The sequence below is a fragment of the Peromyscus maniculatus genome, chromosome 1 (genome assembly GCF_049852395.1).
Source record: "Peromyscus maniculatus bairdii isolate BWxNUB_F1_BW_parent chromosome 1, HU_Pman_BW_mat_3.1, whole genome shotgun sequence".
Taxonomy (NCBI): Eukaryota; Metazoa; Chordata; class Mammalia; order Rodentia; family Cricetidae; genus Peromyscus; species Peromyscus maniculatus.
In genome coordinates, this window is record NC_134852.1 from 121654362 (window position 1) to 121667098 (window position 12737).

General features: G+C 49.5%; 1 protein-coding gene across 1 annotated transcript in view; it reads right to left on the reverse strand.

Moving 5' to 3' along the window:
• The window catches only part of Galnt18 (polypeptide N-acetylgalactosaminyltransferase 18), a 319360-nt gene that overhangs the window by 144601 nt on the left and 162022 nt on the right, over positions 1-12737 (reverse strand). Inside the window, exon 2 of the mRNA XM_006978593.4 lies at positions 9975-10167. Coding sequence (XP_006978655.1) covers positions 9975-10167 — 193 coding nt within the window. The remainder of the gene's footprint in view (positions 1-9974; positions 10168-12737) is intronic.

Sequence of the window (12737 nt, forward strand, 5' to 3'; positions counted from 1 at the left end):
GTCTAATAAACTGAATTGATGGCCCCGATAAACCCCACTCCATTGATCTCTACACACAAAAAGAGATGCAGGGACAAGAGACAAGACAACTTGGGGACCCTCTCTGAAGATTTACCCCCAGATTGTTTTGAGTCATCTCCAAGACAAATTTCTATCAAGAGTTTGGGTGTCATTACCTATGAAAGAAACGGAAGCAGTAGGCCTCTGTATGAGACCATGTCCGGTTCTTGGCCATCAAATGAGGACACAAGTCCTCATGCTCTACAGCCCGGCAACCCCATGTTGGATTAACCGTCTATGCCCTTTCATGGACCTCAGAAAATGGACAAGATCATTGTCCATGAGATGATTCATGGGGCAGTTTGACTTGCCAGGGGGAGGGTGGAGCACACTCCTTCCAGAATGAGGTCAAAGGAGACTGCCAATGCACTTTGGGGACAGAGCTTTTCTGTGCCAGAGTTCGGAGAGGACAGCAAAGAGTCCGTCCGACCTGAGCGAAGAAAGTGAGAAGCTGACCCTGAGGTAACTGCTCCCTGAGGGAGGTTGTCCTGGCCATTCTTTCCAAACTTCTCCCAGAGAGATCCTCCCCTCTCAGCTATAGTCAGAATACAGTGTTGAGATGAATTGTTAGCCACCTAGAGCATAAGCCCAGGGAGACCTTATAGCCTTCAAGACCAGCAATGCCTCGTGTCCCTCCAGGGCTACTGTTGGTTTAGATACCAGTGTCCTTACACCAGATACTGTCCTCCGTGTACCCATACAATGTTCACAGTGTTCCTGTGATCTCACTTCTAGCTTCCAATGTTTCCAGATTATATGGACACTCAAACCTGCTGGCTTCTAGGATATTGGACTCAAGGAGACCCAAGGATGAGGTCATGTGAGGATTCTCACTGGCACGAGACAAGTCAAGGCTGTCCCTCCCACTGGCTGGCCTATACATCTTCATAAACTTCAGAGCTAAGGGACTCCTGCACCTTCTACCACTTCTCCCCCAACTCCACACAGAACCTCTGGAAGCAAGAGTAGCAATGAGCATTTCCTTTATGCCACACGGCAGGCTTCTGTTCTTTTCTATTGTTTTATTGCTCCCCAAAACTACTAGTACCACTCAGTGTCTTCATGCCTGCTGCACAGATGACGGAAATGCAGTTGAGGTGGGAATTTATCCTCTGGGGTCTAATTAAGCCTGGCCTCATCTGAATGCCAACCCTTGCTGCATGATGATGCCCACCTTCCTTTCTATGCTGCTAGAGTTGTGCCCAGGGATACAGGCGCTGTGTTCGTGGCATCAAGCAAGCCTGTTGAGAGGCCTGGTTCCTTGGCTGCCAATTCTGCATGAGGCCTGGAGAGGGATTTTATGTCTGGCTGGAAGAAGGTTCAGGCCAGTGTGTTAAAGACTGCCGGGCATGGAAGCTTGAGATGTTTCCCAAGTTACGTTAGTGCCTTTGAGACAAGCAGCCCAGGGACACCTGTGTAAAGGTTCAGTGTCTTCCGGCCTGCGTGCAGCCTTGTCATTTGGCCCATAATTGAGGGCGTCGGTGACTGATTCCTAAGCCTCACAGAGTAGTCAATAGGCCTAATTTTGACCTATGAGGCAGCTTTGCTCAGGGCCTATGGTAGAACTTTCCCCAGGAGGATGCGAACAGATGTTTAGTCTAGATAGGGCACCAACGACAGACCACGGAAACAATTCTGCTCCAGTCTAGCTTGGTGAATCAGAGCTGACGGGGGCTACTTGCAAGAACACAGGTGACTCAAAGGCAGCTGCAGGAGCAAAGGACCATCCAGCCTAGGTGAGGCCAGCTCACAGGCAGCTCTGCCAAAGACAGGCCCTCCCTGCAACTGTCCACTGCTCATCTAATCTTGGGGACGAGCTTCGTGACTCTTGCAGCTTTCTGAGTTTCCCAGGCCTCTAGTGAGTTCTAAATCCTCTCTCCTCCCCCCAGAGGGGAAGTTTCAATTTGGAAGAAATGTTAATAGCTACACAATGGGAATGCTAAGCAGTTCCATTTGATGCTATTGCAGGACCAGGGGCTTTCTTGTGGGTACCTTGAATGTGAGATGCTCTAAGGGGGCAGAAGCATAAGTCCAGGGCAGGAAGCAGAGCACTAACAACGAGTAACTGTTGACATGGACATGAGTCACTGGGAGAGATGTAGCAGAAATGGAACAAAGAGGTTACCTCAAGCTGCATCTCCCACCTCCATAGCCTGTTGTTGGCTTCTGAACATGAAGGCCTGGGTCGGCCTCATCTTCAAAGAGCCCCAGATGGCACACACATACTCCATTTCCTGGCTGAAATCATTGGAGTCCCATGATGCCCTGGTTCTTGTTTCCATTTTGTTGCTGTTGGCTCGCTTGCTTTCGTGCCACGGCATGCTACTGCAATGCGTATCTATATATGATCATGACACCTTGTCCGATGGAAGCTACATGAAATCTGGACTTGCTGCACACCAGGAACTCACAGCTCCTGGCTTAATGTTCAGCAGGGCGATTCTCAGAAAGCACAGTGCCTGGTGACAGGCTCCTGAAGGGAAACTCAAACTCATGAGCAGGAGAACATATCCGGCCATGAGCACTGTACTGGTGGAAACTCCATCGAGACAGGACAAGAATGGAGTCAGCTTACATAACCCTCCCTGCTTGACAGCAACAAACACAGTTTCACATCCGACAAGGGGATAATGGAACCAGGGTGATTAGCATAGGAAGGATTTCAGAGACTGGTCCAGATGTGGAAAAGACAATGGCACCCGACACTTGGAGTTCCAGCCATCTGCATAGTGAGAGGAATGGTCCAGGCCTGGTCTAGAAACAGAATGTGGCCTGAGAATTGCTAAGGAGTGAGCTGCTGAGCACACATTGGCACTCAGCTTCTCCCAGAGACAGAAGTTTAATGAACATCCTCTCTGGTGATTTTTATCAATGTAGAGAAAGGATCTGCCATGCAGATAAGCAGAGATAAACAGGAATGCCATCAGTTACAGTGTAAACAATACCCGGAAGCATGGAGCTCGTTTGTTCCCCGAACATCGGAGCGATCTGGAGAATACAGAAGTTAAATGAACGGTTGCCCAGACAGCAAAACTCAGCAGGCTCTGGTTGGTTAGGTGGCTCTGCTTGGTAGGTCTGTGGGTGAACAGGCCAGAGCTGTGGTGTTTAGGGGTGAGGAATGTGAGGCAGAGCAGATATGCTGGGGCAGGGAAAAGTGGGAACCCTAGATTTGTTGGGGGTAGGAAATACAGGTCCCCTAGGCCTACCTGGGCAAGGCAAAGTGGGCCCCCTAGATCTGCTATAGACAGGAGAATGGATGTCATCTAGCAGGGACAGGCGAGTTCCCTAGATCTGCTGGGCCAGGGGCAGGTAGGTCCTCTAGATCTGCAGGGGCAGGGGAACATGGGCCCTCTAGACCTTTGTAGTAGAAGGGATGTCCCCTAGATTTGCTGGAGTAGAAGGGGCACACCTAAATCTGGATCCATATTGGTAGAAGAAGGTGGGTCCCCTAAATCTACTAGGACAAATGAAGGCAGGGTCCCTAGATCTGCCACAAAAGGCCAGTTGCCAAGGAGACACAAGGTCTCTTTGCTGTCCAGCCACGTCCAGCTTTGGCTCAACCTTTGATCTCTGGGTCTCTGGGATGGGAAGACGCTTTCCCTGGGGACTGCAGTGTGATGTTTCCCAGTGTGCCTCTCTGCTTCCATCTGCTGCCAGAGTACTGCTCTACCCCATCTCCCCTGTCCACACCATGGTCCTCAAGTGGCCAAGTTACGACCATATTACTTCTTCTCTGCCTCTGACTTATAAGTCAACTCTTAAACCACAGACCCAGATAACAAGAGCAACTGCATGCTGGGAAGTATGCCCCAGACCCCAAATATATTACAGTCTTTTGTCTTGCTCTCTCTAATGAGCAGAATCCTATATATAAACAAAAATAGAGAGCCTAGGTAACTTACTGGAAGTCACCCAACTTTCAAACAAGAGACCTGGCTTTAGAACCCAAAGAAGCAAATCTAACCACTAATCTATAACCCACACAGAAACATAACCTGTCATGTAACCGAGTGTCTCTCCTAGGATGGCCCCTAAATGGTCCACTTCCTCCATGTCCCTTACAATCCATTTCTGAATATAAAGTCCAGCATCAAAGGAGAACAACACTGTCACTTCCGTCTTGTAAGATATTACATAAAAGTTCGAGATTACTGCCTCTTCAAGAACAACTAATCACACTCTTGGCTCACAATGAGCTTAACATAAGGGAGAGACAGAAGTATGTTCCCAGAGTGCTTTAGTTAAGGAGCAATCTCCCAATTATGTTTGTGTTGTGAACATTTTCAATGTGGACAGCACAGTCCTTACAAAGAGTGTTTATTTCATCTCTTGTCCTGTGTCTGTCTTTCACAGACCTCTGCTTCTCCAGAACCAAGATCCCAAGTCAGAGAAGCTCTCCTGTGCAGGGTGGGGGAAGGGACAAGGTGGTATCCTGGGGTCCTGAGGACCCATAAAGACACTACCTCTGCCAGAGCACCTGTGAGAACCTGAGTGTGTGTGTGTGTGTGTGTGTGTGTGTGTGTATGTGTGTGTGTGTGTTCTTGTGTTCATGTGTGTACTGATCTCTCTCTCTCTCTCTCTCTCTCTCTCTCTCTCTCTCTCTCTCTCTCTCTCTGTGTGTGTGTGTAGACCAGAGGTTTTTGGGGTAGGGGGATCTCAGTCCCTATCCACCTTGTTTGTATGAGGCATGCTCTCCTAGCTCCGTTTCTGCTGCTGTGACTAAGTACCCTGATGACAAGCAATATAGGGAAGAAAAGGTTTACTTCGTTTATGACTCCAACTTATGGGTCGTCATTTCAGGGACGTTAAGGCAGGGACTCCAGCAGCTAGTCACATCACACCACCAGTCAAGAGTGAGGAGAGAATAAACACGTGCTTGCTTGCTTTCATCAGTCTCATACAGTTTAGGACTCTGTGCTGAAGGAAAGGAGCTGGCCTCAATGGGCCTGGGTCTTCCTTCATCAACTGCCAATAAAGACAATTCCCCACAGACCAACTTGTCCTATATGACTCTTCAACTGAAACTCTCTTCCCAGGTGATTCTAGCTTGGGCCAAGTTGACTGTTAAAAATAACACAGGGTCTCTCATTTCTTCTACATGTAATTCAAGGAATCTACCTGTCTCCACCTCCTCATGCTAGGATTGCAAACACACACCATCACAACAGGCTTCCTCACGTGGGCTCTGGGGATAGGACTCAGGTCCCCATGCACTTTACTGACTTAGTCTCTCCCTAACCCAAAGGCTTCTTAACCTTGTAAGGGTTCACCATTCTCCCATATATCATGGGATAGTACCAACTACTTGAATGTGTATGAGGATCAAGTTCAGCATGAAGCTGCAGAGAGAGCATTTGCATGGCCCTGGCACACAGCACAGGAACTATCTGCCATTTGTCAACCATCGGGCAGAAACACCAGCAACACCATCCAGCTGTCCAGCTCCCACACCCCAGTCCCCAATTGCTCCTCCTCTAGGACCATCACATGCTCCCCAGGGTCCTAGTGTCTGACTCCTCTGCTACCATCCTGTCCCACCCCTCCCCTGATATTGACACAGGCTCTCTCTCTGGCTCTGGATTTGGGCTCGAATGTGGGTCTGTCCCAGTTGCTCTCATTCGGGGTTGTAGAAAATAGATCTACTCTGTAAAGACCAACTCTTGATGGCCCAGCCCCAGTGCCTAACAGACCTGCCAACCCAAGAACCAGTGTATCTATCATAGTCCCTGGGAGAAAGGGACATGGACCTCAGGGGACACTGGAGAGGAAGGACTCAGGAGTGTCTGAAGATCTGTCAGCAAGAGGCAGGAAGTAGCCACTGCCTAGGGCTCTGCCCTGAGCTACCTTGGAGGCAGGCCAGAGCATTGGTTGCCATGGCAACTGACAGGCTTGGTGCTGGAAGCCTTTTACTCATACCCACACACCCCTTAGAGCACACACTTGCCCTTGGACTCCTCCATGGCCACTGTTTGGAAATAATAATCACTGTGTGAGGAAAGAACACAGTGAGCCTGTTGCCGTGACACAAGGAAACTGAGGGCAGGAATGTGCTACCACCTGATCTGCTGACACTGGGCGACAAGGCCACCTGCCCTCACTGTCCCCAAGTGGCCATGGCCTCAACTCTGCATGGCCTCCTACCCAGCCACTGCTATGTGCATGTTTTCAATGGCTTTCCCAAACTCATTTCCTTCCTTTCTCCCCCAGGGACAAAGGATTCCCTGATCTCATCTCAACTTCATTTTTCCAACATGTCCATTCAAACACACAGACATCCAATGTGCAGTCCGGTGACTTCTGATACATATGTGTACCTCTGGCTTGCCTTTTTCTGGTCTCACCCCTGGTTATCTTGGGGTTCACTGGCAAAAAACCAAAGAGTTTAGATATTAGAGACAGGATAGGGGCCATACTGAAAACTTCACATCTGACACCTATTCCAGTGGCCAAGAGGGACAGAGTGACATTCAGCTAAGCAGGCATGAGGTGTCTTTCCTTCAATCCTGAGGCACTGTCTCCTTCTGACTCAGAAAGGGATCAAGGAAGCCCCTGCCCAGACCTCAAGCCTCACATGGGCTATCCTTTGGTAATATGCTGTCTCTTTTGGTGGCCCACTGGGAAGCTATGTTCCTCAAGAGTCTGATGTCGTTTGATTCCTCTCGATGCCACTGGGAGAGAAAGTGTCTCTTGACAATGAGGTAGAAGAAGCCTCTGCCCTTTCTCACTCTCTTCTCTTCCCTCCAGGAGACAAAGGGGTGGAACAGGGAGACTCCCTCTAGGTATCACCTTCCAGGCCACCTCCCTGCCACAGAGACCACAGAAGGCAAGGCATCCATGGGCTATACAAGCTAGGTCCCTGTCTCATTGGAAGCCACCAGAATGGTTCTTTCCCAAGGGCACCAGGGAATCCTCAACAAGTTCTCCAGAAATCCACCTAGCCCTGCACTGGCTCTTGTCTGGACTCCCACCTCAGTGTGCTCCAGGAGCGTGGTCTGTCTTGTACTTTGCTGGTGTCTGGTAAAAACTCCATGCTTAAAAAATGTTCATTGAATAAGGAAAGTCATGAAACCCAGGGACCAACTGAATAAACTCTTCGTTTTGATTGTACTTTGTTCTGAGCACAGGCAGATGATGAGGTTTGAATTACATCTTTCAGTACCCAGAGACCAGCTAGAGGCCATGCAAGGGAGAGGCAAGACCAGGGACACAGACCACATGGAAAGCCTCTTTGGAGGCAGGTTCTGTAGCCAATGCAACATTCTGAGCCTTGTCGATGGGTTGCTGTTCACTCAAACAATTTTTCCAAACTATAGATGCTCTCTGAAACTGGCCAGCCACGCTGGGTTATGGAAAGCACTCCCTTCAGCCCATGACGGTGACACACGTTGCCACCTCACAGAAGTATAGCACACCGGTTACCTGGCTGAATTCTATTGCTGGACTGCCTGGCTTGCCACCCCAGCTCTGACTCTGAGGACATTGGGCAGTTCACGCAGTCGCTCTGTACTTCAATTCCTTCTCTCTGCAATGGCGACTCAGTAAGCACGCTTACTCCAGCAAGGGCCTGTGGACCAGAGCTCATTCCAACAGTGCCAAACATTTGCCCGCAAATGAGCGCCATGCATTACCAATGTTTGCCAGTGTAGACTGAGAGAGAATGGAGAGAAGGATGCTTCAGGATCATGTACACAGGGCGTGCCAATCTGTGGCTGCCCTGTTCTTCTCAAGCCCTACTTGCACTCAGTGGTCCACCAATAACCATCTGTCTTGGCCATGAGTCTGGCATGAGCAGAACTGAGCTAGTCAGAGCTGGCCAAGTTCATGTGCAAAAAGAAGCCCCCCATTACCAAATCCACCAGCAAAGAGCCCTCTCTGAGAAGAGAAATCCCAGTGTTTACTGCCTCTGTTGGTGACTTGGTTTCTCTGGGGAAGAGGGCCAAGAGAAAGGACCTCGCCCTCCATGGAAGGCATGTAGGCTCCACAACCTGTACAGTGCAGTGGAGAGGTATGGGCCTTCTTTTCTGATGATGTCCTCAGAAACTGCAGGATGCTGTTCATCCAGGGTACCCCAGCATCCCTCCCTCAGGCAAATCCCTCCAGAAGTAAGAAGAATGTTTCTCTCAGGAGAGGCGAGGGGCTCTGGGTCAGCTCTGAGAAGCACTGTACAGAGTCAAACTAAACACAGCTGGGGACCTTCACCAAATCCAGGATGTGGCACCCAGACATGTGGGTCAAAGTTCAGTTGGGCTACTTATACATCTCTGGGACTCAGGCTTCCTTCTTGTCCCTTGACTTACTTGACTCAGAGTGGAGGCCCTCCCTCACCCCACCTTCTTTCATCTCTCCATGGGGTATGTCACCATGGAACAGCTATCTGGAATCCGGGCTCTGTGGAGGCTGGCCTCCAAGTTCTTCTCTCCACTGCTCTCTCCCTCCATTGCTGTAGATTACATGACAAGATCGTGAGGGCTGAGGAGACGGAGTCAGCAAGGTGCTTGCCATAAACATGAGCAGCCGAGTTTGATCTCCAGCTCCCACATACTGAAGCCAGCGCAGCGGTGCAGACTTGTACCCTCAGAGTCAATGCAGGAGTGTCCCTGGGGCTCGCTAGACAGTCACCCCAGACTAGTAGGCTATAGGCAAGGCTGTGCCCCTGCCTCAAAACATAATGAGGAAAGAACCCAAGGAATAATGCTAGAGGTTGACCACTGGCTTCCATATGCACCAATATGTATGTTTACCTGTATTCACATGTGTACACATGTGTGCTCATGCACACACAGACACAGGTATGTACAAGACTTTACAAACCATCTTTAAATGCATGTGCATGTGTGCACGTGCACACACACACACACACACACACACACACACACACACACACACAGAATCACACACTTCTTCCTTTTGTAGGCCCCCAGTTCTTAAGTGACTACAGTCCAGCCACCTTCTCCTCAGGCCAGGGACAACCATAGTTGATTATACAGTATTCAGCAAGTGCTCAGTCAATGTTGATGGAGATGAGTTGAAACTCCTTTCTCTAACACGGTGGTTCTCAACCTTCCCAATGCTACAACCCTTCAATACAGTTCCTCATGTTGTGGTGATCCAGCCATAAAATTGTTTTCATTGCTACTTCATAACTGTAATTTTGCTACTGTTATGAATTGTAACGTAAATATCTGTGTTTTCTGATGGTCTTAGGTGACCCCTGTGAAAAGGTCATTTGGCTCCAAAGGGGTCATGATCCACAGGTTGAGAACCATAGCTCTAAGAAGACATACCTTTTAAGACACACCTTAGAACAAGGTCTTCCCTGAAAACCCCAAAGAGAAACTCACTATGGCTTGCAGCTTTAAGGAACATTTTAAAAATGAGGAGGAAAGGGGGGATGAAAGGATGGGGGAGCTCACGAAAGTTAATGAGATTTTCTCACTATGGTACGTGCCCAAATTTTAATAATTACGAATAATAAAGATTCTAGCTGAACCTTAAAGAAATATCCTTGTGTAACAAAAAGAAAAGTCAAGACAGACCTCTCTGCCAGGTGTAATGACTTCTTCACCCTGGAAGACAGATATATTTTTAAAAAAACTAATTTAAGGGGAAAAAAAGTTCCAGCTAATTGGTTTAAAATGACATATTAGTGGAGCTGCTAGATAATTCTGGTGCCTTTAAGGGGTTATTTGTATTATTAATCCCTAAAACCTCTAATGGAAGGAAACTGTGCCCCTACTCAGCAGAGAGGAAACTGAGGCTGAGAGGGTAGGCCCTGGCTGAGATGGGAAAGAGATACTGGAGTCTGAACCTTCCCCCTCCCTGCCCCCCGCCCCCGTCCTGGCTCTGTTCCAGCCCCGCGAGGACCTATGGCCTCACAGTGAGGCTAAACAAGAGCCTGGCCACCGACTGCTCACCCACTGGGTCTGAGGTCTGGCAGGGGCCGGTCCAGGGGCAGCCGGTCACTGAGGTAGGCGTTGTAACCGTAGTACTGGAACTGCTTCAGGGCCACACGCCGGCCTTCGGGGCTGAGCTCCTGACCCCAGTGTGCAAACAGGGACGAGTCTGTGAAGGGCTCAGTCTCTGCCTCTTCAGGCTTGGCAGGGGCCTCTGGAGAAAGAAGGGATAAGGAGACAGTGGGTCAGAGTGTCACCCTGCACATGCCAACACCAACCCCTTTCCCTCCCTCACATAATGGGAGGAGAAACTGGGATTTTCATGGTTCTCAAAGATCCATTCACCCATGAATCTCTCATGCCATCCACCCAACAACCGTCACATCTGGGGATATAGAAATATACCCGGCAGAGGCTGCCAAGAAATTGATGGTTGAGCCTGACATGCCAGCACAGAAACGCTCTTTTCCAGTCTATTCCTCTGCCAAGAATGTTGACCCAGTCTCCTGTGGGCTTCTGCTTCTTCCTCAGCCTGCCCTCCTGCACCACATCCCCTATAGTCCTGGTCCTGTCCACATCCAGTCTACATCCAGGCCCCAGCTGTCTCTGCCCACCCAGACAGGGGCATCCCGACCCAGGAAACAGCCACCTGCCATACACTCTTGGAACTGCTTCCTGGACCCCTGGTGGATTCATGGAGGCATCCTCCTCCAGGTTCAAAGGCAGCTCAGGGTTTCCTGGCATCTCCCTAGGCACATGGGGGGCGGGCTTTCCTGGATGGACCACTGGCTTTAGATCCACATGGTCAGAGATTCAGAGTCTGTTCCACCATACATGAGCTGTGAGGACACAGCAAGCATCAGACTCCCTAAGGCCACGCCTCCCTTCCTTTCAAGTGGAGATCACAGATCTGAGAGCAGTGAAGACTTAGGTGAGCGTATGTCTTCCAGTGGACACACAATCAATGGGAACCAGGATGAATGCAGCAGGAATGGGTTTTTCAGTCCCTCTCTGATACCCAGTAACAGACCTAGCACAGCTTGTAGGCCCCAACTTAAACTAGTGTCCTGTGACACTGGTTTAGACAGTCAAGAAAACCCGCTGAAAGCAGTGCCAGTAAACAGAGACATCTAGCCCACTAGACCTGCTGCCCTCTATGTCATGAACATAGAAGATGGAGCCCAGGGCCTGGGACCAGACAGAGACCTGAGGATGCAGAAGTGAGTCAGGACCAGGAGAGCAGGTTTAAGGCACCTCTTGCGTCTTCTCAGCTGTCTATATAGAGTTAGTAGGTACGCAGCATACCTAAAGACACAGGCTGGAGACAGGGCCAGGGCCCTCAGGTCTTCAAGATCAGGGCCCTCAGTGCTCCAGATGGCCACCTACTCTTGAGCTTTTCTACTAAGAGCTGATCTGGGAAGAAAGACTTTGCCTGGTCACAGAGAGAGGCTTCGAGCTCCCAGGATCTCTGGACACACCAGAGGGCTTCAGAGGCAGGAAACCAGCATGGCTAGAAGTATTTGGCAGTTCAGAAAGCAGATCCAAGCAAGGTAATGCAGGGATGAGATGAGGGTGAGAAGAGAGATGGATACAGGCATAAAGGGACCCTTAGTTGTCTGTCAGACTCCTGGAGGGTCCATGCATGAGAACTTCTCCTTTGGGGGCCCTGGCCACCCACTAAGTTGGAGGTGTAACTCATTAACATTAGCTAAGCGTGAACCTGGGCCTTTTCATAAGCATGCCCACACAACCCTTCATCTTAACAGACCCTCTTCAGAGAGAGACACAGAGAGCACCAGACATGTACCTGGGGTCGGTCACCCAGAAGGAAGTGAAAGAGCTGGGATGATTCCATCCCGGGAGGCCTACCTCCCTGCGCCGCCCCCCACTCCCACATATGGTGGACCCACCACTGCACTGGATGGCTGTGCACAGCAGCAGGCTGGGACCCACAGGACAAGGGGAGTCATCTTATTACCAGTTTTGTTTGTTTATTTGTTTTATTTTTAAGGAACGTAAAGAAAACTCAGGTTAGGATCCATTGAGGAGCCCAGTGTGCCCCACACAATGCATTTTTAAGGGGTTTTAAGATGTGGGAGCCAGCCCAATTCCAGAATGCTCCATCCCAGATTGGGGTGCACCTGCACATTCTCCCCATGAGGGCTGCTTGCGTGATCTTGAACGTCCTCGTTATCTCTACAAAGATGGATGACTCATTTGCTCAGAGGGCGGGGGATGGGTAGTAAAATCTAAATCAGTGAGCCAACTGAATCATATAATATTTAAAAGAAATGGAATTTTATTGCTCTCAAATGCCTAAATGGATATTACCAAGTAAAATGAGATCAGTTAATGAAAAAATTATGATTCACAATTAGGCCTGCATTGCATAATAATGAATTACAAACAGATTGGAGACAGAGGTTATAGCACTGTGTCCCTACCTTGTTACTCAGTACGTGTACAAATGATAGCCACCATGAAACCAGCATGCTCTAAAAGATGAACTAGGGGACTGGGGGGTGGGGGAGGGACTCAGTTGTGCTTGTTTGACAAGCACGAGGCCTTTAATTTGATCCCCATGTCAAACCGGATGTGGTGGCCTGTGCTTGTAATCCCAGTGCTGGGGAGGCAAAGACAGGCAGACCCTTGATGCTCACTGGCCAGGCACTCTAGACTGTAACATGAATTGTTAGAATGTCTTATTAATAAAAATGAACCCGGAACCAGATATTGGGGTGAACACTGGAAGATCAGAGAAGCAGAGCAGGCCACAGTTAACCT